The 25,411-nt window shown below is 51.0% G+C and overlaps 2 protein-coding genes across 5 annotated transcripts in view; one reads left to right on the top strand and one right to left on the bottom strand.

Annotated features, from left to right (window-relative positions):
- IFT43 (intraflagellar transport 43) overlaps positions 1-10,668 on the bottom strand; it is an 81,886-nt gene extending 71,218 nt beyond the window's left edge. Inside the window, exons 1-2 of one of the 2 annotated variants that reach the window (XM_045901279.2) lie at positions 10,570-10,668; positions 7,403-7,495 (exon numbers count right to left, since the gene is read on the bottom strand). In XM_045901279.2, coding sequence (XP_045757235.1) covers positions 7,403-7,495; positions 10,570-10,623 — 147 coding nt within the window. In that variant the 5' untranslated portion in view covers positions 10,624-10,668. Of the gene's footprint in view, positions 1-7,402; positions 7,496-10,074; positions 10,525-10,569 lie in introns of those variants that run through there. The other variant, XM_064571399.1, reaches the window with a different exon arrangement.
- The window catches only part of TGFB3 (transforming growth factor beta 3), a 30,158-nt gene continuing 12,292 nt past the window's right edge, over positions 7,546-25,411 (top strand). Inside the window, exons 1-4 of one of the 3 annotated variants that reach the window (XM_064571398.1) lie at positions 7,546-7,568; positions 14,842-15,689; positions 23,316-23,479; positions 23,769-23,898. In XM_064571398.1, coding sequence (XP_064427468.1) covers positions 15,338-15,689; positions 23,316-23,479; positions 23,769-23,898 — 646 coding nt within the window. In that variant the 5' untranslated portion in view covers positions 7,546-7,568; positions 14,842-15,337. Of the gene's footprint in view, positions 7,569-13,852; positions 15,690-23,315; positions 23,480-23,768; positions 23,899-25,411 lie in introns of those variants that run through there. The other 2 variants (XM_045901278.3, XM_045901277.3) reach the window with 2 other exon arrangements.

Raw genomic sequence — 25,411 nt, 5'->3', positions numbered from 1 at the left:
TGGTCCTAAGGGCTGGCTAGTTCTAAGAAATATGAATATCGTCGTTATCTTGAACAGAACTGCAAACAAACCTAAATGGATGACACTTTCTAATTCCCATGTGACACAAATGACAATAGTTAGCATGTACCCGACACTGTCGGGAGAGCATTATACATTCTCTCATTTAATCTTCCAACAATGCTAACGGTTAGATAGCTACTGCTGTTATCTCCATGGCATCTGTGGGGATGAGGAACCAGGCTTAGGGTCCCAGTGCCCAGGATATACACCTAGTAATTGGCAGAGCAGGGCTTAAAGATAAAATGGTAATGCTGTCTACTTCTCAGGTTGTGTAGATCAAGAGAACACAGCTACTGTGGGGCACTGGGCTAAACTCTTTACACGTATTTCTCACTTAACCCTGCCCACGGGCCAAAGAGAACCTTCAAGCGCTGTTCAAGCACCACCTTTCAACCCGGGACTCGCAGGAAGTCAGCAAGAGTGACTCTCCCTGCCTTTAGAGAGAGCAAAATGAGTCACAAGTTGTTCCCGTGCATCGTGCTGGGACAATGAAAGGGTTCCAGCCAGTGCTGGAAGAGAATCTAAAGATGCTAGTTCTAAGGGCAAGCTCTACCCTCAGTTGACATTCCCTCCCACACAGTGGCGGCCCTAGGGATGGTGAGCGATGTGCATCGCCCACCCTGAGAGAGAGAGTTCAAAACTGAAGCATGCAAAGCATGACATAAATATGAAGTGTGGAAAACGCATTCCTCACAAACGGTCCTTCATCAAATTCCCTGCATCCCTCCTCGACAACGTTATCAGGAGCATCCTTCAACCTAGCCCATTGGAGAGCGCCTACGAAAAAGGCTGAAAAATGTGACCAATCAGGAAAGTTATTTTTGTGAGAAAGAAGAAAAATGTCACCAAAAAGGGTCAGCAGATAACCCTATTGGGCTGAAAATAGCTGTCGGGTTGGCAGAGCAGTCAGGGAACAGGCAGAGGGCGAGACGTCATGCAAAGCACCGAGGGAGCTCCAGCTGAGTGAAGCTGCTGAGGGATGAGGAAATTGGCCTAATTTGGGAACATGAGCCCAACAGCATTGCTCAGATTCCTGCGAGAGAATCTGGCTAACTTTCAGTTCTGCGTCCTAGGAGGAACACTGAAGGGATGGGGGGTGGAGAGAAAGGGAACAGCTGTGACTCAAACATTTCTCCAGACAAGTGGACGAATAAGGGTCATCAAGTGAGAACTTACTCCTGCTCCAGAAGGATTCCAAGGGAGTAACCCAAAAGCTTCTCTGCTCTCTCCAAAAGCCTTTCTCTGCTAGGAGGTCAGTGCATCTACCTATCTAGCAGGAATCACAGAGACTAGACTAGAGTCAGAGACGAACTGAATGACTCTGGACCAGTCATCCAACCTCTCAAAGTCTCAGTGTCTTCATAGCTAAAATGAGGTGAGAGAAGCAACCACTTTAAGAGTTACCATGAGGCTTAACTAGGACCCCACATGCAGTTAACAGAGAGAGAGCAATCGTTCCAACAGAAGCCGAAATTATTATTAAAAGGACAATCTACAAACTAAAAGTTAAGCCACAAAGAGGTCGAGACCCAAGTGAGAAGTGCCCATCCAAAAGACAGGCCAGACCTAGACAGGTTGTGCCCGAGATTACTTTTCGCCAATCCCATTATGTGGTAGTGTAACTTCACGGTAGAAAGTGTCCTGGTCTTGAGGGAAGTGTGTAAGAGCAGAACCATTTGAATCCACAGGAGGTGAAAGCTCAAGCAGAGAAATCCAGTTTAATTCTCAGAGCTGCCCTGACCAGAGAAAGGTACATAGTGCAGACGTGGAACCATCTCAGTAACCATAACACCAACTTGAACTGCCACCTGAACTATGCATCCAGTAATCCAAGCCTGATTTGTGACAGGTGACCCAAAAGCCCAAAAAACAGAAGAGTTCAGTCATAAACTTCTCGATGCTTGCCGTTTCTTGAGAGATTCCTGTGAGCTAAGTGCTAAGCACTTTATCTGTATTACCTAATTTCTTTATGACAACTCTAAAGAAGTAGGTACAACTCTAATCAACTCTGAGCGAAACTACACGAAGAGCTCATCTTTCAGGTTACTCAGTACAATCAGACAGTTGAAGTTCTTCCAAATTATTTGAAATTTACTGAATGACCAGGCAAATCAAGAGACATTCCCTCTCCTCTCAGAGAGAGAGGAAGCGTTTAACCACCTGGACTGAGCCACAGGTAGAGGCAGAAAGCCCCATGAGGCTACAAAGAAAATGGGCAGAAGGAAAAGATCCAGAAGAGTTGACAAGGGCAACTCAATCAGGTATCCTGGAATTTCAGGGCATATAATGTTTCACTGATCTCTACACAACTTTAAATTAGAACTCTGAAGAGGAATGTGGATTTTTTTGTTGTTATTACTAAAAATAATTCTTGGGCGCCTGGGTTGCTCAGTTGGTTGGGCGACTGCCTTCGGCTCAGGTCATGATCCTGGAGTCCTGGGATCGAGTCCTGCATTGGGCTCCCTGCTCTGCAGGGAGCCTGCTTCTCCCTCTCCCACTCCCCCTGCTTGTGTTCCCTCTCTCGCTGTGTCTCTCTCTGTCAAATAAATAAATAAAATCTTTAAAATAAAAAATAAAAATAAATAAAAATAAAAATAATTCTTTCCTGTCATACCCAAATCTGTGAAAAAAATCTGTGTATGAGTTCTATTTTTTAAAAAAATTATGACACGTCGGTTGCAAACTGCCTACTCAACAGCCATTCTCCCTCACCAAAACCCCAATATTATGGCTATGACAACGAGGTCTCTGGCTACTGTTTCCTCATAAGGAACAAACTTAGTGGACACGCACCTTGAACTCTTCAACTATGGCCCCTCTCCCTACCTAGAATGCAGATCTGATCCTTGTGGAACAACCAGCCATCTTACAACTATGGCAGCAAGTCACAAGCTCCAGATGGCAGAGGAGGAGGCTAGAAGGGGCCAGGGTAATGCAGGATATTGCCCAGTGACGGCACCTGCTTACTCTGCCCTCCACTGGATTTCCTGCTGTTAGAAAAATCATGCCTGGGAGCACCTGGGCGGCACATTCGGTTAAGCATCCAACTCTGGGTTTTGGCTCAGGTCATGATCTCGGCGTCCTAGGATCGAGCCTGGGCAGCAGGCCCCACACTCAGCGCAGATTCCGCTTGGGATTCTCTCTCCCCTCTCCCTCTGTCCCTCCCCTTGCTCTCTCTCTCTCTGAAATAAATAAATCTTTTTAAAAAATTGTGCCTGCTTGATTCAAAAACTGGGATCAAATTTCTGATGCGTGTGGCCAAATTCAATACTATAGATACATGAGGATGCCTGAAAATCAATCCATCCTCAAAGACCAGGAGTTCTAAACTTAAATGGAAATAGGAGAAGGCAGATCAAATGTGAGTCAATCTGACAGGTGTATGAAAGGAAGGCGTGGCAAACTGCACCAGGTAGGCCTCATGTAAGCAAGCCCCATTACCAGTTCCACCCAGCTCCGGCCAACGGGCACCCTGGGAGTGGGGGGGGGGGTGCCAGCCCAGCATTCCCACTGTGCCAGAACTTCTGATTTTAAAGAGAAGCCCAGAATTGGGATTTTCACATCAAGTTTCCTAATTTATAAATAACAACCGAATTTTAGAAGTTTTAACTCTATGTGGATCAAACAAGACATCACTACAGGCAACATTCAACCTGAAGGCTACCAGTTTTCAACCTTAGTAGAGAGGGTTAAGGCAAAATAAAAAGACCATCCAAGTTCTACAGAAGTAATAACGATCAGCAACATACTGGGCACTATGTGCCAGGCTGTGTGAAGGGCTTTACATCGATTATCTCATTTTTTCTTTTTAGCCACCCTATGGAGTATGCGATATTACTATCCCTGCCTTACCCATGAGGAAACTGAGGCTGAGTGAGGTGAGGCTGTACTGCTCCTGGGGCCCCTGGGTGGCGCAGTCAGTTAGGCGTCCGGCTCTTGGTTTTGGCTCAGGTCATGATCTCAGGGTTGTGAGATCGACCACGTGGGGCTCCATGCTCAGCGGGGAGTCTGCTCGAGATTCTCTCTCTCCCTCTGCCCCTGCCCTGCTCCCACTCATCACATAAATAAATAAAATCTTGGGGGAAAAAAAAAAAAGAAGGCGTGGATAAAAGAGGTTAAATAACTTGCTGAGTCCTAGCGTTCATGTGTAGCAGAGTCAGGATTTCAACCCAGGACTGTGCTCTTACCCATTCTTCATAAAGAATGCCCCCTGCGCCCAGGAGGCACAAACACTGCTTTGGATCACTACTAGTCTACCTATGGGTAAATGAGTCAGAGCTCTCCAAGAGACCTCCAAGTCAGTTTGACAGGAGACCCCGGCTCACGTCCTCCTACGTGGCTGCCCTTCAGTAAAAAAGGCAAAGCACTGTCCAGTCCTCGTCTATTAGCAAGTTTCCTGAAGGAACGCACGTGTGTGTAGTGTTGTCAAATGCATCTCTCTCTTAATCCCCACAGCAACCCAGTGGCACTGTTACCACGACCTGACAGACAGTGAAACGGAGGATTAGAGAGATTAGCGGACTTGTTCAAGATCCAGGCAGTTAGCAGAGCCGGGTCTCCAGCCCCGGTTATCTGGTGCCAGGCCCTGTGTTCTTTCTACTCAAGCACACTGCCTCTGTGCTTCCTCCAGCAGAGCGCCCAACTCCACCACCTCGCCTCCAACCAAACATTCCTACTTAACTCTACAGTCAATCCAGGATGTCTGACAGCCCCCAGGTGCCATGTTTACGTTTTCAGCGATAGCTTCATCCTAGAATCTAGTCAGCCAGGGAACAAAAATAAATACGTCAGGTCATACACTCAGAATTGGAATGTAAATGGGCACACACAAAAGTCTCAGGATCTAATTTTACAAAGAAACAGCCAGAAAGTTCCACACGGCACAGGGAGCACCTGCCCCCGGGGGAGGCTGCCCACACTGCTTTAAACCTCAGTCAACCCAGGGAGAGAAGGAATCCTGGAATTCTGACCAGCATGTCATTGCCAGAGGCACCAGCTGGGTGAAGAACAGAATGACTTTTCCTCATGTTCTCCCAGAAAAATGCTAAGGCCCAGAGGTAAATGTCCCTGGGGAATCATCCTTCCAGAAAGGATGAACCCTGAAAAGTTCATCACAGTCTGTGCCTTTGAAGTTAGCCACTCACAGTCCTGACTCTCACCTGGGAGCCAAGGGGAAAGCGATGGGGGGGTGAACAATGCCTACTGACCCCAGCCTAGAAGCAGATTTGGTGTGGGGGTTACACAGAGCCTCAAGGCCATCAGGTCATTCCAGGATATTCTGGCCCACCACAGGCCCATCACCTAACCACTACAGGTGGCTAGAACCTGCTTCACAATTAAGCAGACATGTGACTGGTCTTTCTGGCTGCCAGTGATCACAGGAGTAAAAGCTCCATTATGGCAGGAAATGTTATCTCTTTTGTTCACTGAAATATGCCAACCCTCTGCAAAGGTGCCCGACACATAATAAACTTTAATAACTATTTGTTGAAGAAATGAATAAATGATTTGCTATTGGGATGGATCTTCCTAGACCCACAGTCTAAAGTGGCCAGAGGTCAAGAGGAGAGTCCATTAACCCAGTCATCTGCTTGCCCGTTTTCTCTTAGCTGACATACACTACTGCAGTTCAAGGTCCCTCCGACCCGGGGTTGGGTATGATATGTGTTCTCTCACCATCTTCCTCCATTATACCACCGCCCCCTTCCCTGGGCCTCCAGTGCACCACTCTATCTATGTACCCACCCCCCCATCCTGCAATACTCCTCCTCAGCCTGTGACGGCCCTCATAACACACGGTGTACCTCACTGGTCCCCCCAACAACCCTGCACTGTCCACCTCATGCCTGTGCTGGGCATAGTGAGTGACACCCGGCCTTCCAAAGCTCCCACCTTATGAGGGGGCCAGTCATGGAAACGATGAGAATATAACGTAGTAAGCACCATAATGCAAGTGCTGTGGCCAAACTCACAAACTGACCACCCTCAGGCCTATGATGTTTTCATTGTTATAATTAATTGCCAACCTATAGAAATGTGCTGCTTTCTCACAAAATTTTCGACTGTCAGCATCTCGCGGAAAATCAGAGGATCTGGCAATACTGGGCCTGTAGTCCCCACAGCATCAGTCAGCTTCAGCTAGGCAGCAGTTTCCTCTTTACAGGGAACATGTGGCCTCTGGTTCCCACAACCCGTCTCCCCCGTCTCCCTACAGTCTCCAGCCAACGAGGCCACGGGCCAGCCACCAGTTCCTCTGTACTGGAGTGATTGTTACCTTAGAGTAATGATACTCTGTACCCACAATTCTACGGGAAGTGAGAAAGTAAAAGATAAATCGAAAGGGCCATGTGGACTGCTCACAGAAATGCTGGAGAACTTGCTTCCCAGGAAAGTGAAGAATATTCCTACATACGTGATACTGTAAGTAAGTGTGCCTGTGTCTTGTCCCTGGCGTGCTTTGCTCATGCACCTGCCTAGCTCGTTAGGCTTCTCAGTGTAGATCCCCTCATCGATTTTAAACCTACTATGGCCAATGAATTAGGTAACTGAGACGGCAGGTTTCCTGCTGGGTGGGAAGTCACTGTCTAGTGGGGCCAGACAGATACATACAAAGACATTTCGCATACAGTGTGAGAACATACAGAAGTCCTATAATAGGTAGTATGGGCACCGAAAAGAAGGAGCCCTAAGCTGGCCTGGGGAAGTTAGGAAGAGCTCACAGAGGGATCATCCCGAAATGGATTCTTGAAAAGAGCAAAGTTTATTCAAGTGGACAGCGGAAGATGCAAAGGGGCTCTGAGTGAACTGCCAAAAATAGTGCCCTGGTATGAAAAGTGTTGCTCATCGGGATTACCCACCCTCCACGGAGCAGCTGGATAAATTCCCACAGTTCCAGGCCACTCAGAAAAGTTTCCAGGAAAGTAAGGCCAGCACTAATCCCCTTCCTGCCCGAGAACTGTAGCAAGTGCAGGTCACCACTGAGAGCAAACGTCCAGTTGTGTAATCCAACCTTACGTCACCAGCAGGGCTCACTGGCATTGATTCGGCAGAAATAAAAACCTGGATTTCCACCGGATTTTGAAACTTCCCGGTCCCCTGCTTCAGCGAACTTAAGAATATTCTTCACTGAGAATATAAAGCAATACACAGAAACTACTCTGGCATCAAAGAAAAAACGTTCTGCTTTCACTTCTTGCTAATAGGACAAATGCCAAGGAAGGGAATTTCCAAATCAAGATAGGACGAAGGGCTGACATTGGAGAGAAGAAATATGAAATACCAAATCCTTGCTCTTTAAGTAATTACTAACTTTTAGAAAGCATTTTTTTTTAACACCCACCTCTCCAGTCAGAATTGAAGAGGAGTTCTTGCTACTGAGATGATTCTCGACTTGAGCTGACTCCTGTTGAGCTCGGCGACCCATCTTGGGTCCCTGTAAAGAGAGATGAGGAACGCTGCTGACCCAAACATCTTTGAGCCACTATGAGGACGAGAATTCTGGGATGGTAAGCAAGGGCAGGATTTATGATGACATGGTAGAGGATGGGATTTGAGTAACTTGAACGTATGTTTTCAAAAATGCTTCACACACTTAAAACAAAGTACCTGAGGCCATTTCTATTCGAGAGGAAAACACGAAATTCCTGGATTAATGATCATAGGTTTCTCTTTTAACTGCCACAGATCTTTCCTACCCAAAGAAATGCACACAGACACTCCTCTAGAATGAACAGCGACCTCATGCCAAAGCTCAGGGAAGAAGGTGGTAAAGGCTCTCATGTTCCTATGCAGGATTCTAGAAAGGCCTCATTTCAAAGCTGCAGCTTGGCATGAAATTGTTATCAAAAAGACTCTGGGGTGGGTGCCTGGGTGGCTCAGTCGTTAAGCGTCTGCCTTCGGCTCAGGTCATGATCCCAGGGTCCTGGGATCGAGTCCCACATCGGGCTCCCTGCTCAGCAGGAAGCCCGCTTCTCCCTCTCCCACTCCCCCTGCTTGTGTTCCTGCTCTCGCTATCTCTCTGTCAAATAAATAAATAAAATCTTAAAAAAAAAAAAGACTTTGGGGAAAGAACTCCTAAGTTCCATGGCAACTAGCACCAGAGATGTAAATACAGGTAGCATTTGCTTTGACGTCAGTGGAGCATGCGACTCTTGATCTCAGGCCCCACATTGGGTATGATATGGATTTGCGCTTCTAGACAGTAAAGGGAATCTCTTACAAGAATTTTGAGACATCAGCTTCGGAAATCAGAACACTTTAAATTCTGAGTCAGCAAATGAACCATCTGCAGGTGTTTCCCAAAGCCTTCCTGGGGTGGAGGCTCTGTGTCTCAAATGCTTCCCAGCACAGAAATAAAACTTTATTTAGGCAGACTAGTGGATGTTGAAATATTTATATTATCATTTGTTGGCTTTTCTAAAACCAGCATTAATATAAACATTTTTAGATCTCATCTGATGTGGCTTCACTGGATTCTCACAGTAACAGGGACTAGGACTGATGCGATTTCACAAGCACGGAAAGTGAGGCCCAGGAAGGCAAGTAAGTGGCGGACATCAATTGAAAAGCAAAACCTTTTTCCGTCTTCGGATCCTCAGTTCTTTCCCCTATCCCATGCTGGAGTTTCAGTTTTCAGATGTTCTAAGAACTGCCTGCACCAAACAACTGAGAGGGGTTACATGGGGGTTGTATAAAAACCCCTAGGACCTGTTTACATTTCAAATTCTAATCAGATGATGGAAACAATCTTTCTGATCAGCAGCTCATTTTCTTTCCAAGGCAGACAACTCCGCCCCTCTGCCTATCACTGCCCTTTCCCACTTGTCCTATAGCATTTGGTATCTGAACATGGCGTACTGCTCGCCGTGCTTGTGCTAAAACAAAAATTCAATGATCTTGTCTCTAAATGCGGTTTCCGGGGGGTTTCTCTAGTAACTGTTAAGTATGTTAAAGGCTTTAGGCCTATTGAAGACCTTGCATAAATCCACGGGAATGACTGGTAGAAAAACTACTTTACTATATTTAAATGTACATATATTTTAAGTGGATAGTCTTATTGTCCATCTTCCCCCGCTGATTGTAAGCCCCCTGACGACAAGGACTTTGCTTGTGGCTGTTGTTTTTTAAGATTTTATTTTCTAAAGTAATCTCTACACCCAATGTGGGGCCTGAGATCAAGAGTTGCATGCTCCACCAACTGAGCCAGCCGGGTGCCCTGTGTTGTTGTTGTTGTCTCACTGCTATATGGCCAGCCCCTAACCCAATGCCTGATACACAGTGGGGGCTCAATAAATATTTGTTTAAAGAATGAATGTATAACTACATTTACATTCCCAGGGTCTAAACAAGTTCACATATCAGAAAGACCCGGTGACCTAATATTCTCTTTGGTCAGTCAAACAACCTGCATTGTAGACCAACTGTTCTTGCTCCCTGAGAGGTGCTCCTCTCTGGTACCCTGGAGGACACCTGATGCTATTAGGGCCCTTCAAAACACTTAGAGATTCCAGAGCAGAAACTAAAGACCTGCTGTGTTGCCCCAGTCTTCTAGGGACCATGATCTTGACTAATTTCAAAGGTAAAAAGGCTTGATGGGACTGTGATGGAGTTAAGAAACAACACCGAACTTGGGTCTTGAATCTAGATCAGTGATTTACTGACTATATACATAACTGGGTAAATGAGCCTCAGAAGCCACAGCAGCTGACTTCTTTTAATAACTTATCGTGTGACAGGCACTGTATCAAATGCTTCCCATGCGTTACTACATTTCATCTTCATGGCAGCACTTTGAAGTAGATATCAACATCTCCATTCTAGAGATAAGGAAACCGAAGTTGGGGAGGGTTTCTTTGTTTTTAATTTTTTAGAGTTGACTATAGTTGACACACAATGCTAACTTTTTTTTAACCCAGTAAGCAGCTTCATACTCCATTTGACCTCCGGGCCCCCAGCACCTAGCCACTCCTCCACGTTAGAACTCCTAAATCATAAAACTGAGGTAACGCCCACCTCCTCGTGGGAACTCCGGGCACGAGAAGGCCCTTCCAGGCTGCCTGAAGTCTTTACAGGAACTTCTGGCATGAGAAGTCTCAAGGAAAAAGCCCTGGGATGGGTGCAAGCGCGACCCTGGCCCAGGGCGCCTCCAGTCACTCTCAGTTATGCCCGCTCTAGGGGAGTTAGCACTCGTGGCTCCAGAAAGCGGAGCCTGGCTGGGAAATTTCCCACCGGTCCCAGAGGCTGGCAGAGGCAGGATCTGTTTTTCTGCTTTCCGAGAATTTTAAAGAAAGCAAACCCCAGGCCAGTAGCGGCGGAGCCCACCGCAGCCCCGGGGGCGGGGCGGCTGAGGCCGCCTCTTCCCCGGCCTCACCCCCGCGCGGCTCCGCGCCCGCCCGCTCCGGCCACTTGGGACAGGCCAGGCCGAGGCGCCGCCGGGAAGCCGGGCCGGCTAGGTCGCCCCTCTGCACCCGCCCAATCCTAGCCCCAAGCCCCCAAGTCGGTCCTCACGGAGGTGGCCGAGCCGCGGCGCCGCTCCTCGCCTAGGTCCAGCACGTCCTCCATCTCCGCGGCCGCCTGACGTCATTTCCTGGAAACCAAGCGGCCCAGCCGCGTCCCTGACGACGGCTCCGCCCTTTCATCTCAATATTTAAAGGATCCGCCGCATTATTCCTGGATTCTGTGTGCCACCTTTGAATTTAAACCAAAACTTTCCTAAACTGCCTTGCCTGACTTCTGGAAGAAACCCCCAGCTATCAAATCCCGCTAAGGCCGCTCCTATGGGACAGTGAAAAGAATGTTAGTCTTTAAGAACTGTCTAGATGTGTAGCTCTGTTTAAATATATGTTATTAAGTACAAAGCACTACTACTAATAGTAGTGATTAAATCGATCCCTCTTATTTATATAGCCCTTTACAATGAATAAAGGACTTTCACAGTTATTATCTCACGGGAAGGGTATAATAACCTTATGTGAAAAACAAGGTAAGTCTATTATCTCCATCTGACAGATAAGAAAACAGGCTCACGGGAGGGTAGAGTGGTCAGGTGCAAATAAACAGTTTCTAATGGAACATGCAATATACATAATCTCTGCCTTCAAGAAGTTTACAGAGAAGCCGAACCAAGACGTCAAATACCTAAGTAGTGACAACATTCAAAAGTCAAGTAATCCCTCCAACAACCCACAAAGTGAGCATCAGAGATATCTCTATTCAAAAATTGAGGACCCTCAGGTGCAAAGAGGTGGCTTGAGGGAAATCATCTGAGTGCCAAGCAGCAGAGCCTGATGCCTTTTTGGATACCAGATCTTGTAAGAGTATTTTTCTCCTCCACATACTCCTGGGTGCCAACCGTACTCCTAGGCCAGCAGAGGAAGATGTCCCTCAAATTCCCAGCCTACTGGGACGAGTTGAGTCTGCATTGACTCTCCATGTAAGATCCCCAAGTCAACACCACTGGCCAGGTCCCTGGTACTGGTCAGCTAGGCCCCCCAGAAGACGGCCGCATGGTCCTGAAAGTGAACAATATCCCCAATATCAGGCTAGGGGTAAGGCCTAGATGACCACTGCTAAAAAGCAAAGACTTGAAAGTGGGAGTTGCACCCCCTAAAACTGGATTGCAAGCATTTCTTAAATACCCAATAAATCACTCAGTTCAACCAGTCATCCACACATGTTCACTGGGTAGGGCTGTGTGTTAGCATGTCTTGTGACAGCAACAGCCGTGCTTGGATGTCGGAAGAGTTGAGGTCTCATCCTAGCTCTGCTGATAACTACCTGTGCGGCCAGGCAGAGCCCTCTCTGGACCTCAGTCTCCTCCCTTGTAATTGCTCTTAGAGATTACCCCTAAGATCTGATTTGCACTGAGAATACCCAGTTAGATTTTCATCCGAAGAAGCATTCGTTGCCAAAATCCAAGACAGATGAAATACAGGCTCCCGTGAATCCTTTGTTTTCTTCTTCCTTGGCACCAGATGAGGAAGAAGGGATTCATCTTTGGATTTTTCCATTTGGTGTGAGCCCATGGCTACACTACCACCACCTTACTGCCAGTTTTCAAACCTTAACTCCCCCTTCTTCCCTGACTTCCTGAAAGCAAAAGGTGCTTGGTGCTCAGTCTGAGCAGAAAGAAGCCCTAGGACAGTGCTTCCGGACCTTGCTGAACACCTGACTCACCTGTGGCGTTTGTTAAAAATACACGTGCCAGGGCCCCATCCCTGGAGACTGATTTGGCAGAGGTGGAGTCCAGAAGGATATAACTTGAGTAATTTTCCTCCCATCTTACAAGTGTTTGCTTAAAGGCCTCAGTAAGGTCTTCTCTGTCACCTTATTTTAAGTTTCAACAGTCCCAACCTAGGCACTCCCTAATCTACCTCCCTGCTTTATTTTCCACCATGGTGCTTATCTTTTATCATCATACCTAATTCTTCCGTTTATTGCCACTTCCACACCCCTCCTCCCCCCACCCCCAATGTAAACTCCCTTAAGGGCAAGGGTTTTGTTTGTTAGTTTGTTTTGTTCAGGGCTGCATCCACAGAGCCCAGAACAGTGCCTGGCATACAGTGAACGTCAAAGTATTTTTCAAATGATGGCTGAATTTCAGAGGCGGCAATTCATAGGAAAATGCATAGACTGTGGCAATAGATTTCCTGGGTGCAAATCTCAGTGTTGACACCTACCAACTATATGTTCTAGGTAAGTTACTTTTAAGCTTTCTACACCTAGATTTCTTCATGTTATTCAAATGACAACAATGCCTACCCAAACTAGAGAGCCTGAGTTAAATATCGCCTCCACCACCCATGAGAGGGTGGCCTTAAAAAAAAAAAAAAAAATCGCTCTGTGCCTCAGTTTCCTCAATTGTAGACCGATCAACCACTGTTCTGGGGATTCAGTGAACATCCCAGCGGCCTAGGAGCCAGAGGCAGGAAGCAGACCTCACAGGAAGGGTCCAGGAAGGCTGGGTGAGGCGCGGCGTAGTGGCGGGGAGCAGCACGGATTCGCAGGAAAGTGACCGATTCAGGGGCAAGTCCTGTGTTGCCGGGAAGCAACGTGCCTTGCCCTCTCTGAGCTTCTCGTGGGAAAAGACGTAGAAGCTTAGGCGGAGAAGAGGAACGAGAGCGAGCCGAGAGAAAACTTCCCCTCACCCATCTGGGAAATGGGCTGGGGCCAACTGCTGACTTTGCGCTCGCTGGCGCAGCTCCCTGCGGAACCCTCGGCGGGGAGGGAGGCTGCGAACGTCTGGAGGACATTTCTGCGAGAGCGGCTGCCGAGCAGGGCCCCGGGAAGAGAGAGGTGCACTTGTGCGCACGTCGGGCCGAGAGGGAGCCCGTCCCCCCAGGCTCCGGTGTCGCTTCCCTCGCCCTCTCCCGCGGCCCCGCTCCTCCAGCCCCCAGCCCCACCCCCAGCCCTCCCCGGCGTCCCGGCCCCGGCCCGCCGCGCTCCTTCACTGGCGCCCTCGCCTCGCCAGGGGGCACCCTCGATCTGCCGGAAAACGCCACCATTTTCAATGGCCCTGGAGCATCTCCAAGCTTCAGCCGGCCGCCCGACTCCAGGCTAGTCGGGGAAGAATCGGGGCCAGGGTCGCCGCGGAGCCGTGCCCACCTCCGACCCCGCTCCCCGGCCGGGCGTCGCCCCCCCACCCCCGAGGGTGGGCACGGCTGCCCCTGCTCCGGCCCCGCGCGCGCCCCTGCCCCCTGCCCCGCGCCCCTGCCCCGCGGGCCGCCGGGCCCGGGGGCGGCCCGGACCGGGGGTGGGGGGTGGGGGGGGTGGGGGGGCGGTGGTGAGGGGACCGTGGCAGGAGCGAGAGACGGGCCGAGGAGAGAGGACGGGCTGACAGCTGGCGAGAGGGCGAAGGAGCTCGGGGAGAAGGAGGGAAGGGATTCGTCGGAGTAACTTTCCAGAAAAACAGTCAACGTGTAGCAGGAGTGACTCCAAGAGGGGAAAAAAAGTTCAGTTACCACGTCGAACCAGAGGACTCGCAAAGTATTTTTCAAATGGGCTCGGCTTTTCCTGTGCCTGTTTAAAACATTAAAATCGTGCAGCAAAAGAGGCTGCGTGCGCTGGTCCCTCCCTCCCCCACCCGGGCCTGAGACGTCATGGGAGGGAGGTATAAAATTTCAGCAGAGAGAAATAGAGAAAGCAGTGTGTGTGCATGTGTGTGTGAGAGAGGGAGAGGGAGAGGAGCGAGAGGGAGAGAGAGAGAGGGAGAAGGAGAGGGAGAAGCAGCAGGGAGAGGAAGGGAGGGAAGCAGAAAGCCAAGGCCAAGGGAATGAGCAAGAGAGGGGAGAGATAGGGGAAGAAGCCTGAGAAAGAAGGAATAACAGCTTTCCGGAGCAGGCGTGCAGGGACCTGGCTGCTATTTTCTTTTTCTTCTCCTTTTTATTTTTGTAAAGAGAAGCAGGGAACAGAAGCAATGGCCGAGGGAGAAGACAAGCCGAGGTGCTGGTGACCTTGGGCGTCCAAGTGGATTATTGGGGCTGCTCTCCAGGGGCCTGTCCTCCCTGCCTTCCAATTGCACATACCCCCACTTCCCAGCCAATGAAGACGAGAGGCAGCGTGAACAAAGTCATTTAGAAAGCCCCCGAGGAAGTGTAAACAAAAGAGAAAGCATGAATGGTGTGCCCGAGAGACAAGTGTGTCCTGCGCTGCCCCCACCTTTAGCGGGGCCAGTCCAGCCCAGCCCTGCCTCTCCCCACCTACTCACTGGCTATCTGACTTTTTTTTAAACATTTTTTTTTCTCCTTTTCTTTTCCATTCTCTTTTCTTATCCTCCTTCAGGGCAAGGCAAGGATTTTGATTTTGGGACCCAGCCATGGTCCTCCTGCTCCTTCTTTAAAATACCCACTTTCTCCCCATTGCCAAGCGGCATTTGGCAATATCAGATATCCGCTCTATTTATTTTTACCTAAGGAAAAACTCCAGCTCCCTTCCCACTCCCAGCTGCCTTGCCACCCCTCCCAGCCCTCTGCTTGCCCTCCACCTGGCCTGCTGGGAGTCAGAGCCCCGCAGAACCTGTTTAGACACATGGAGAAGAGACCCAGAGCTCCAAGGCACACAGTCGGCGTCTTCGCGCTCAGGGTTGCCAGTGCTTCCTGGAAGTCCTGAAGCTCTCGCAGTGCAGTGAGTTCATGCACCTTCTTGCCAAGCCTCAGTCTTCGGGATCTAGGGAGGCCGCCTGGTTTTCCTCCCTCCTTCTGCACGACTGCTGGGGTCTCCTCCTCGCCGGGCCTCGCAGCAGCGCCCCCCCCCCCCAGCCGCTCTCCCCAGCTTGCGCATGAAGATGCACTTGCAAAGGGCTCTGGTGGTCCTGGCCCTGCTGAACTTTGCCACGGTCAGCCTCTCTCTGTCCACTTGCACCACCTTGGACTTTGGCCACATCAAGAAGAAGAGGGTGGAAGCCATTAGGGGACAGATCTTGAGCAAACTCCGGCTCACCAGTCCCCCCGAGCCATCGGTGATGACCCACGTCCCCTACCAGGTCCTGGCCCTTTACAACAGCACCCGGGAGCTGCTGGAGGAGATGCAGGGGGAGAGGGAGGACAGCTGCACTCAGGAAAACACCGAGTCGGAGTATTATGCCAAAGAAATCCATAAATTCGACATGATCCAGGGGCTGGCGGAGCACAGTAAGTCCAAATTCTCGCTGGGGTGTCTGCTCCAGAGGGTCTGAACTGCAGGAGGGAGTCCGACAGACGGGGGCCCGAGCTGTGGCCTCTGAGCCGGGGGAGGGGGGTGCCCTGGGTTCACCCACACCCAGGCTCAGGAGGTGCGAGGCACAGTTGGGGCCTGGATGGGTGGGTGAGGAGGGAGACAGAGCTGGGGGTGGGGGGGTTGGCTTCTGGGAGGCCAGGAGTCCTGGGGTTGAGTGGCTTGCTGAACTCGCATCACAACCTGGACTGGTTTTACTTTGGAATTACCTTGTGCTGTCCTGTTAACCTCTGTGTGCTGGCACGTGTGACGGGCTAGGTAACTGTGAGCGGACGGGTGCCACGGAGGGCCAGGGCCAGCTCTCTTGAAAGCCCTTCTGGGTTCACGAGTCTGGAGACCTGGGGCTTCTCCCCTGTTTTCGCAACTCACTGCGACACGTCTGTGGTTTAGTTTTTCCAGTTCTTGGGAAAAAGAGGATACCTGCCCCAGATTCATGTCTGTCAAGCTTTTCCAAGCCCAGGCAAGGGGCAGCCTCTTGCTGTCCAGGCCCGTCGGTCAGGGCCACACACGTGACCCACGTGAGCCGTGAGCACGGTTGCACCTCTGTTCACACGTACATGTGCTTTCGGGCTTTGTACAGTAGACAGAGTCATGGGCTCAAAATGGGCGGCTTCCAGGCCTGTGGACACGGGGAGAGCCGGGTTGTGGCTCTGGACGTGTTGATGATTGCTGGCCGCCCTTCTGTGTCTGCGTGTCACGGGAAGAGTGGGTGGGAGGTGTGGCTGTGGGTGCAGAGAGGACATGTGTCTGGGAGTGTGTCCTCCCAGGAGGCTCCCGTCTGTGCTGAGAAGCTGGGAGGCTTCTGGGTGAGATGTCTGTGTGTTTGTACACGTGTGGGAGTCATGTGTGTTTACTGAACGGACATTTAAAAAACCTCAATACGAGAGAAAGAGAGAGAGAGAGAGAGATTTGGCAGATGTTGAGAAACTGACAGCCCAAGAAGGAGGAATGTGAGCCACTCTGGGCCAGGGACTCTGGGAGCAGCTCTGTTTGCTTTTCCTACCAGCAGGTGTCCTCGCCACCCCGACTACCTCTTCTTCCCTGGCTCACCTGGCCGTGGGGAGTAGGGGCGGGAGGGTGGAAGGGAGCAGGCGGGGTGAGGGGGGTCAGGGGTTGAAAGGAACCTGGCTGAAGAGAAGGAAGAGGTGGTGGGTGGATGGAGCAGCTCTAGCTGAAGGTGCAAAAGGCCCTACTGGGAGCGGGCCCAGGCCAGATCCAGGAGCCTGTGGTTCCTGGCGAGGGGTTCCCACTCCGTTTCCTGTGGCTGCCTGGAGCGCCTTGCCTTAGGATGTGGCTACCGTGTGGGGCGGAAGCCGGAGTACGAGGCAGAGCTGGTAGAGTATGCCACGAGGTGCCCTCCCTGGCGTCCTCCAGGTGGGGCTGGCTCAGGGTCTGCTGGGGGCCTACAGTTCCCAGAGGCACCAGCACCAGGATGGCTGAAACCCCCCCAACCCCTGGGCAACCACCAAGTCAGGACGCAGTGGCCACGAATATGGACAGCTGAGGCCTGCAGGAGAGGTCTGGAGAGAGCCCAGGGTGAGGGAGAAGGGCTCGGACCTCAATGATCCGGGTCAGGAGGTGGAGTCCCAGGGAGGAGGGATTCTGCGTCACAAGGGGCCCGTCCAGCCTGGAATCCCGAGAAGAGAATGAATGGGCCAGATGCAGGCAAGGACCCTCAGGTGCCAGTGGACATCGATTTTGTACAGAGACTCAGGGCGCAAATAGCGGGCAGCCCTGGGAAAGCCAGGGCAAGGGCACACGGGTGCTTGGCAGCTCAGCCAGCAGCACTAGCACCTTGCAACTGGGGCGGGTGGGGGTGGCCCTGGGGCCGCAGAGCCTGGTCAGGCTGGGAGCAAGTCTGGCCCAGGGAGCAAGATGCTGTATGGGATCTTGGGGGGGGGAGCCAGGGCCCCGTGGGACACGGGTGATGCCGTGGAGGCTTGCAGGTGCAAACAGGAAGCAGGCCCAGACTCTCTGCAGCTGTTGGAGGTGACACAGAGGCTGAGCAGACATGGCTTGGGCCCGCCCTGCAGCTGGTCAGGTGCCGAGCCAGCCCCAGAGAGGCAGATGCAGAAGACACACTAATTAAAAGGAGGCAGTGGGCAGATGCTGAGCAGGAGCAGAAAGGCAGCCTCAGAGGCTTAGCGTAAGGGAAGCCTGTCCCGAGCTCGTGAGGGCTGGTCAGCAGGGGCACTGGGTCTGTGGCGGGACGCTCGCAGGGTCTGGGGGCCAGAGCTTCTGGGGAAGTGATGAGATCGCGTCCCCTTCCACATTCTGTCCCTGCCAGTCTGCTTCTGTACCCAGTGGGCAGGCACTTAGCGGGAAGTGACAGCAGGAGGTGGCTCAGGGAGATAGGGGAGCCTGGAGAGCAAAATGTGGCAAGGAGTAACTTCCAGGGGGGCAGGTGAAGGGCACCAAGGTGAGCAAAGAGGAGAGGCCTGTCCTCTGGCTCCGCCCTCTTAGATAGGAACCCCGATTCTCTACCCTACAGAGGAGGAACCGGAAACACGCATCAGTGAAGTGATTTGCCTCGAAGAGCGGGGACTCTAACCTAGACATTCTGCCTGCAGAATGGGCACTAATGCCAGTGTGTAAAAGAAATATTTTAGGCCCCACCTTTAACCTTAAGGCTGCAATAGGACTTGGACTTACAATATGAATAAATCACATATTGGACCAAAGTGGGGGTGGGGGGTGGGTAGGGGCTATTAGTAACCCTGGGGGGCAGATCGCATAGGGCCAACTGGGTGTGTTCCTTCTTAGCTCTGCCTGTTGTTTTGGCCAGGAGATTCATACCACCGCAGATGTTCTCCCAACTTCAACAAAAGGGTTTTCTTTATCTAATGAAGAGCCTTAAGCTGGTTAAGCAGTCACACCAGGTGGCATTGGACAGGTCACCTCTCTGAGTCGTTTTCTCATCTGTGAAGTCAGAGATAATCTCCAAATGCTCTTGCAGCTGAAACAGTTTTGTGTATATATCTGGGATGATTCAACAGTCTCTGCACGGAAGGCAAGCCTCTGTAAATCCTTCTATAATTCAGCGGGAGTTGGCTGGGTAGGGCCTCTCTCTGACACCGTGGTGGGGAGAGACACAGCCTTCTCCATTCCTCTGTCATCCTTGTTATCAAGATAACAGCGTGAGTGTCATTTTAACTTCTGGCCGGTCGTTATCCATGGCTGGCGGGAGACTCTTGTTTTCATCCGAGGCTGGCGCGAAGACAGCCAGCAAACCCAGAGATCCTGAGCAAAGAGAAAACTTGATACGTTGGCCTTTCTTTCCTGAAGGCTACATTTAGATTGTGTTCATTGTGAAAATTAAAAGACCTTTCGTATCCCAAGAACTCATTGATTCTCAGTGCCAGTGCCCTCTGCACGCTAGGTCAGTGTTTCTCCAAGAACAGTCCAGGGGCTATGTGAGTGGGAAACACGTGGATTCCCAGGCCCAACCTCACCCTTACAGAATCAGAATCTGTAGGCAGGGTCCGCTTCTTAAGCCCACTGAAGCTTACGACTCAGTGTACTAGGGCAAAACCTTTCCTTAAGGGGCTGCAAACACAAGTGTCCACAGAGACTAGACAGCTAATGCAAAGGATCTGGAAGAAAAGCCTCAGCACCAGCACCACGACAAAGCGCACGGGGCACTTGGCCTTGGGGTTGAGGAGAGAATAGGGTATGTGGGAGGCCGATGTGGGGTCGGGGGAGCTGGAAGCTCCCACACCCTGGTCAAAGAAGGCACCCACTGCTCAGTTCCTGCTGATTTCCGCATTTAGGAATGTGGGTCCAGCTTCACTAGACCTTGCCGTTTCCCAGAAGCGCAGAAAACCTGGCTCTTTCTGTGAAATTTCCCACCTTTTAACCTGGGCTTAAAATACTGATGGGCTTCTAATTCAAAAATTTTTTAAATGATGCGTTGGCCAAACTGCATGTCTAATACCTTTTAAAGGTCAACCTATTTAAAGATTAAATCACTGAAGTGTCGTTTCTCAAACTTCCAGAACATCTGGAAGCCATGGTACCCCTTGCAGCGCACTATAAACTGGTTCTCAACCCCGGCTCCGCATTAGAATCGTCTGGAGATCTTTAAAGAAAGAAAGGGGGGAGAAAGCTCTGGACCCACCCACTCCAAGGTAATCATCTGTTTTTAAGGCTCCTCCAGGTGATTCTAATGCGCAGCCGGGGTGAAGCAGCAGCTCCTCACTGGTGCACGCGTGCCGCCATTGGGAGCAGCAGAATTTTACAGGCAGAAAGGATGGATATAAGCAAAAGCACCTCTAGGAGCCCTGGAGGCTGAAAACCTTTTAAGAGGCATGGTCGAAGCGTAGTCAGCCGTTTCCACATTTTTTCATGAAGCCTCTACATGAATATGCTTTGCTTATTTTTCTCTCCCGATAGCAAAAAGGAGAAAATGGCCTCCACCGATATATATTTTTTTTGCATAGTGGAAAAAGTTGGTCCTAATGTAATTTTCAAGGTGGACCCTCTGGTCCGGCTCTCAATAATACTAGCTTCTTGCAGATGCATGGCCTACCCACAGAACCGAGCGGGAATGGGCTGTTGCTTGGGCCTATGGTGGTACTGTAGGCCCACTCCATGGAAGCTTTCATTTTGTCGGTGAACCTCTGCCTCCACTATTTGATCTCTTAGGGCCCCCCAACTTCCAGAGGCCCCACTTTAAGAAGAGAGGGGTGATCAGAAGACCTGGGTTCAAATACCACCTCTGCCACCCACTGGTTGCATGACCTTGGGGAAGTCACTCACTTTTCTCCTTTGTAAAATGGCCAATTTGACTTCTTCTCATTCTCCTCGAGGATTGTTAGAGGGTCAGATGAGTTAGGAAAAGCTCCGTGAAATGTAAGGTGGTGTTATTACAGTTTGTTTATTTACACTCTCATTCCACCAGTTATTTAAAACATCATCATTATTCCGTGGGTTTAATTGCCAAGAAGATTATATTTACATTTCCTTTTCTCTCCTAGGCAGTTCTCTTGTCATCACTAATGATTATATGTTTGAGCTGTACTTGTTAGTGTCAGTTTGCTTGCATCGACTATGTGTGGCCCCGGCCAAGACCCCTCTGGACCTAGGTTTCTTCATCTGAAGAGGGCTGCACTAGATGACCCCTAATGTCCCTTCTAACTCTGCTAGAAATTTGTAGGTCCCAGTGATTAAAAAAAAAAAAGAAAGAAAGAAAGAAAGAAAAAGAAAAAGAAACAACACTTCCCAGGGAGCCTAGGTGGCTCAGTCGGTTGAGCATCCAACCCTTGGTTTTGGCTTAGGTCGTGATCTCAGGGTCCTGAGATGGAGCCCTGTATCAGACTCCACACTCAGCACAGAGTCTGCTTGGGATTCTCGCCCTCTCTCTCTCTCTCTCCATCTGCCCCTCCCCCTGCTCGTGCGTTCTCTCTCAAATAAATAAATAAATAAAATGTTTTTGTTTTTGTTTTTAAAAAGATCCTTCGCACCTCCTTCTTGAAATCTCCTTGAAGTTCCCACCAAGAGGAGTCCGTCTGAGGGAACAGATATCTGATTGATGGGCTGGGAGCAACAAAAGAGGGATGGTTACAAGAGTGTCCTGAAGACCATCTTAGCTCCTCAGTGCCCCCATGTCCTGGCCTCCCGCGGTCCTGACCCCCCTCTGACTCTGCTTACGGGCACGTGCCGTTTTCCATTCCATTTTCCTTTCCACAGCAACATGGACACACTCCACTCCCTCTTTCAGCAGTTACTGGAGGGACTGTTCTAACTGAAGCCACATCGATGACAGCTCCTTCAAGAACCAAGCGTGTCGGTGCTCGAGAGGGTTGCCAGTCCGCGTGCTTATCCGTGACCAGCGGCTTCCAGACTGGCAAGCTGAACGATTAAATTGCTATCACTGATGCCTCCTTCTGGTTCTGTCTGACACGGTTTAGGGAATAGTTGGCAGTACTTGTGTTTTGAGCCAGTTATTAATCAGGGCTTCGTTAGCCGGCATTCACACATTTGTTTTCCTAACATCTGTTCCATTAATTTTCTAAGAACCAGTGTCAGGCCCACCAGATGGCAATTTCCAGAAACACTCACTCATCCTTTCCTAAAGATCAGTAGCGCATTTGCTTGTTTCCAGGCCTCTGATCCTTCCCGCCTTGTCCGTGACTTCCTACACCATCCCTCGGGGTGATTATGAGCTCATTCCAGCCATGTCCATTATGTGTGGAATCTGGGTCTCCGAGCTTCAATTTCACGTTCTGGCTATTGTTACCATTTGTGTAGAAAGTTTTTCTCTGGGTGTTAATGCTGCTCAGACCTTGAGGTTGTGAAGTGTACGGGAGAAAAAGACAGGAGCTTTCTTTTCTCTTCGGGCACTGAGATGTGGCAAAGAGCATCTGCGGCCATGGGTCTTGTGGACAGGGGTGAAGAGGCCAGCAGGGTGACAGTGGACAGGGGTGAAGAGGCCAGCACAGTGACAGTGGACAGGGTGAAGAGGCCAGCAGGGTGACAGTGGCTGGTATAGCATGTACTGTCAAGGACAGAAACCCTTAGAAAAGAGCCACCAGGGCTTCAGCTCTGTCTGAAGAAACGTCTGTGGGTCTGCCAGGCTTGAGATGTGGGCTCTTTGCCATCCCGATGCTGCCTCAGTGGGTCTAAAACACAGTGTTAATTATGTCACTGCACTGCTCTAACACTTTCCATGGCTTCCCACTGCTGATGGGATAAAATCCAGCCTCTCGGTCTAACATTTCAGCCTCCCCGTGGCGAGACCCCAGTCGGCTGTCCTGACCTTGTCTTGCGGGCCCCTCACCTGGTTGCTTCAGGTCGTCTTACACACATGCACCTCCTCCCCTCCCTGCTGTGTTTCCAGCAGTCCTTCCATGGAAAATCCCTCCCTCTCCATCCTCAAACCCTTTCCTCCTGCAGGACCCAGATCAAATGGTATCTCTTCACATCACATGCTCCCCGCTGTCTCCCTACTCTGATCCGACCCAGCAACTCCTGGGCTTCTCCAAAGGCCCTCAGCACTTTCCTACTGGTTCCATTACGTGGGTCTTTGTATCGATATCCTTCCCTGGATCTGAATCTCCTTGAAGGCAGGGGCACGGCTCTTCATTTTTGCTTCCCATTGTCAGCACTGTGCTTAGCCCCCAGTATGTGCTCAATACACATGTAATAAATGGATGAATGCCTGAAGGAACGAACGAATGAATGGGTCAAACAGCTGTGAGACGATTAAACTACTAGGGGGACTTGCCGCGATCTTTTGAGCATCTATGTTTTCTAAAAGAGTAGGAAAGCAGGCTGGAGAGCCTGCCAGAGCTGGGATGTTGAGGCCATGGGAGGAGGGGTGATTGTCTTTGACTGGTCAGTCATTGGTGCCATGTCCTGGGGCTCCCGGGTCTCCCTGCTCCTGGCTCAGGCCTGTGTGTCCCACCTTTAGGCCTGAGGCCTTGTCGAGCCTCTAGGGAGGTCATAGATGGAACCTTAGCCACCTGGCGAGTGTCCGTGGGCAGCACATTGGCTCCTATGAGTCTCACTCACACTGCCCCTCTCCCGCTTGCTTGATCTCCTAGATGAGCTGGCCGTCTGCCCCAAAGGAATCACCTCCAAGGTTTTCCGCTTCAACGTGTCCTCAGTGGAGAAAAATGGAACCAACCTGTTCCGAGCAGAATTCCGGGTCTTGCGGGTGCCCAACCCCAGCTCCAAGCGCAGTGAGCAGAGGATCGAGCTCTTCCAGGTGAGCCGCTCCCGGAACAGAAGCCACACAAACGGGAGAGCCAGCTCCTCTACCATTTTGGGCCTCCCCTTCCTGCAGAGATCAGCAGACCTGGCCATGAATCCCACCTTCTGGGACTCTCTCCATCTGCGTCTGTCCTGGAGAGGATGAAGCGTTAAATAAGGGGCTTGCAGGAGCCTTCGGGAATTTTTGGTTTCCCGTTGCTCTCCTCACCTGGCCTCCTGCACTGTGACCTGGGCCGCGGGGCTTGTTCCGGCCTCGTGTACTTACTCCTCTCTCTGCCCTCTAGATACTCCGGCCTGATGAGCACATTGCCAAACAGCGCTATATCGGCGGCAAGAATCTGCCCACCCGGGGCACTGCCGAGTGGCTGTCCTTTGATGTCACTGACACTGTGCGTGAGTGGCTCTTGCGAAGAGGTAGGTTGACTCTCAGTCTGAGCATTTTGGAAGGCACCTCAAGGTCCCTCGGTCGTTCACGAAATAGAAGGGACAGGACAAAACTAGAGGAGTCACAGATCTGGGTTCAGCTTTGCCACTGGCTCACTGTGTCCTTCGTTCATTCACTCAACCCATATTTATGGAAATGCTCCCTCAGCCAGGCTCGGGGGAGGGATACAGCAGGGAACAGACCGGGGAGGTCCGTTTCCCATGGGGCTGTCGTTCCGATGGGAGAGACACAGAATAACCAAGAGAACATACTGATGGGGAGGAACGTCAGGGATGAGTACCACAAGACATCGAAAGAGGACACTATGGCAATGACGGGTGGGGTCCGGCACGCGGTGCTCAGGGAGGCTCTCGGTGCAAGGGAATGTGTGCACTGAGGTCCGAGGGATGAGAGGGGCCAGCGTGTGAAGGTGAGAATAAGGATGTGCGGGGTAGAGGGGTTGGGAGGCGCAGGCCCCCAGGCGGCAGCAGGCATGGTTTGATCCGACAGCGGCCTGCCGGCTGATGGGCTGGAATGGAGTGAGCCGGGCGCCAGAGGCAGCTGGGGCCTTATGACTTGGGACCTGTAAGACCATGGTCAGGTTCGAGGACTTATTCCATGTGTGATGAGAAGCCCTGCAGTGTTATAAGCAGGGATGGGATATGGAGTGAGGTGATTTGGTTTGTATCTCTAAAAGGCCCCTCTGGGGGCGCCTAGGTGGCTCAGTTGGTGGAGCATCTGTCTGCTCAGGTTATGATCCCAGGGTCCTGGGTCAAGCCCCATGTTGGGCTCCCTGCTTAGCAGGGTGTCTGCTTCTTCTCCTCCCTCTGCTCCTCCCCTCTGCCCCGACTCATACTCTCTTGTGCGCTTTCTCTCTCAAATAAATAAAATCTTAAAAAAAAAAAGACCCCTCTGGTTGCCATGAAGTCAAAGGAAGGAGCCAGAAAACCAGCTAGGGGCCACCGCAGCCGCCCGGATGAGAGCAGTGGGGGCTTGGGCCGCAGTGGTAGCCATGGGCGTGGAGATGACAGGGCTTTGTTGTCTGTCTCTGTTCCTGCCCTTCTTTACTTGGGGGTACTGCCCGGACTGATGCTCGGTGGGGAGGGAGTGCCTGTGGTGGGCCCATCTGTTCCTTCTGCCCGTCTTGCCCAGAGTTTTATTCTGTCATCAGCTGCCGTGGGGGCACAGTCCGTCCACATGCTGATGTCCAGAGTCCCTGGAGCAGGTGGGTCCTTTCTTGTCCTTGATATTTTGGGAAACTTGTCCTCGTGCTTTGGGGTTAAAGCACTAAGGCCTGGCCTACATAATGTTTTAAATTTAAGTAATGGTCAACAGTTTCTATTTTTCAAGTCAGGAGATTTCACATAAAACCTGGACTTCTGGATTTTCTAGAAAAATTGGGAGATTTCCCTGTGACGATCCGTGGGAGATGAGTAGTGGCCACCTCTTGAGGTGGGGCACGCATTCTCCACGTCCCCAGAGGCCCTCCAGTCCCTGCTGTTC

This window comes from Mirounga angustirostris, unplaced genomic scaffold (genome assembly GCF_029215605.1).
Source record: "Mirounga angustirostris isolate CCGP_5_RB_7025 unplaced genomic scaffold, mMirAng1.0.hap1 SCAF_9, whole genome shotgun sequence".
Classification (NCBI taxonomy): Eukaryota; Metazoa; Chordata; class Mammalia; order Carnivora; family Phocidae; genus Mirounga; species Mirounga angustirostris.
The sequence above is the reverse complement of the archived record's forward strand: the minus strand, read 5'-3'. Positions and strand labels throughout refer to the sequence as shown.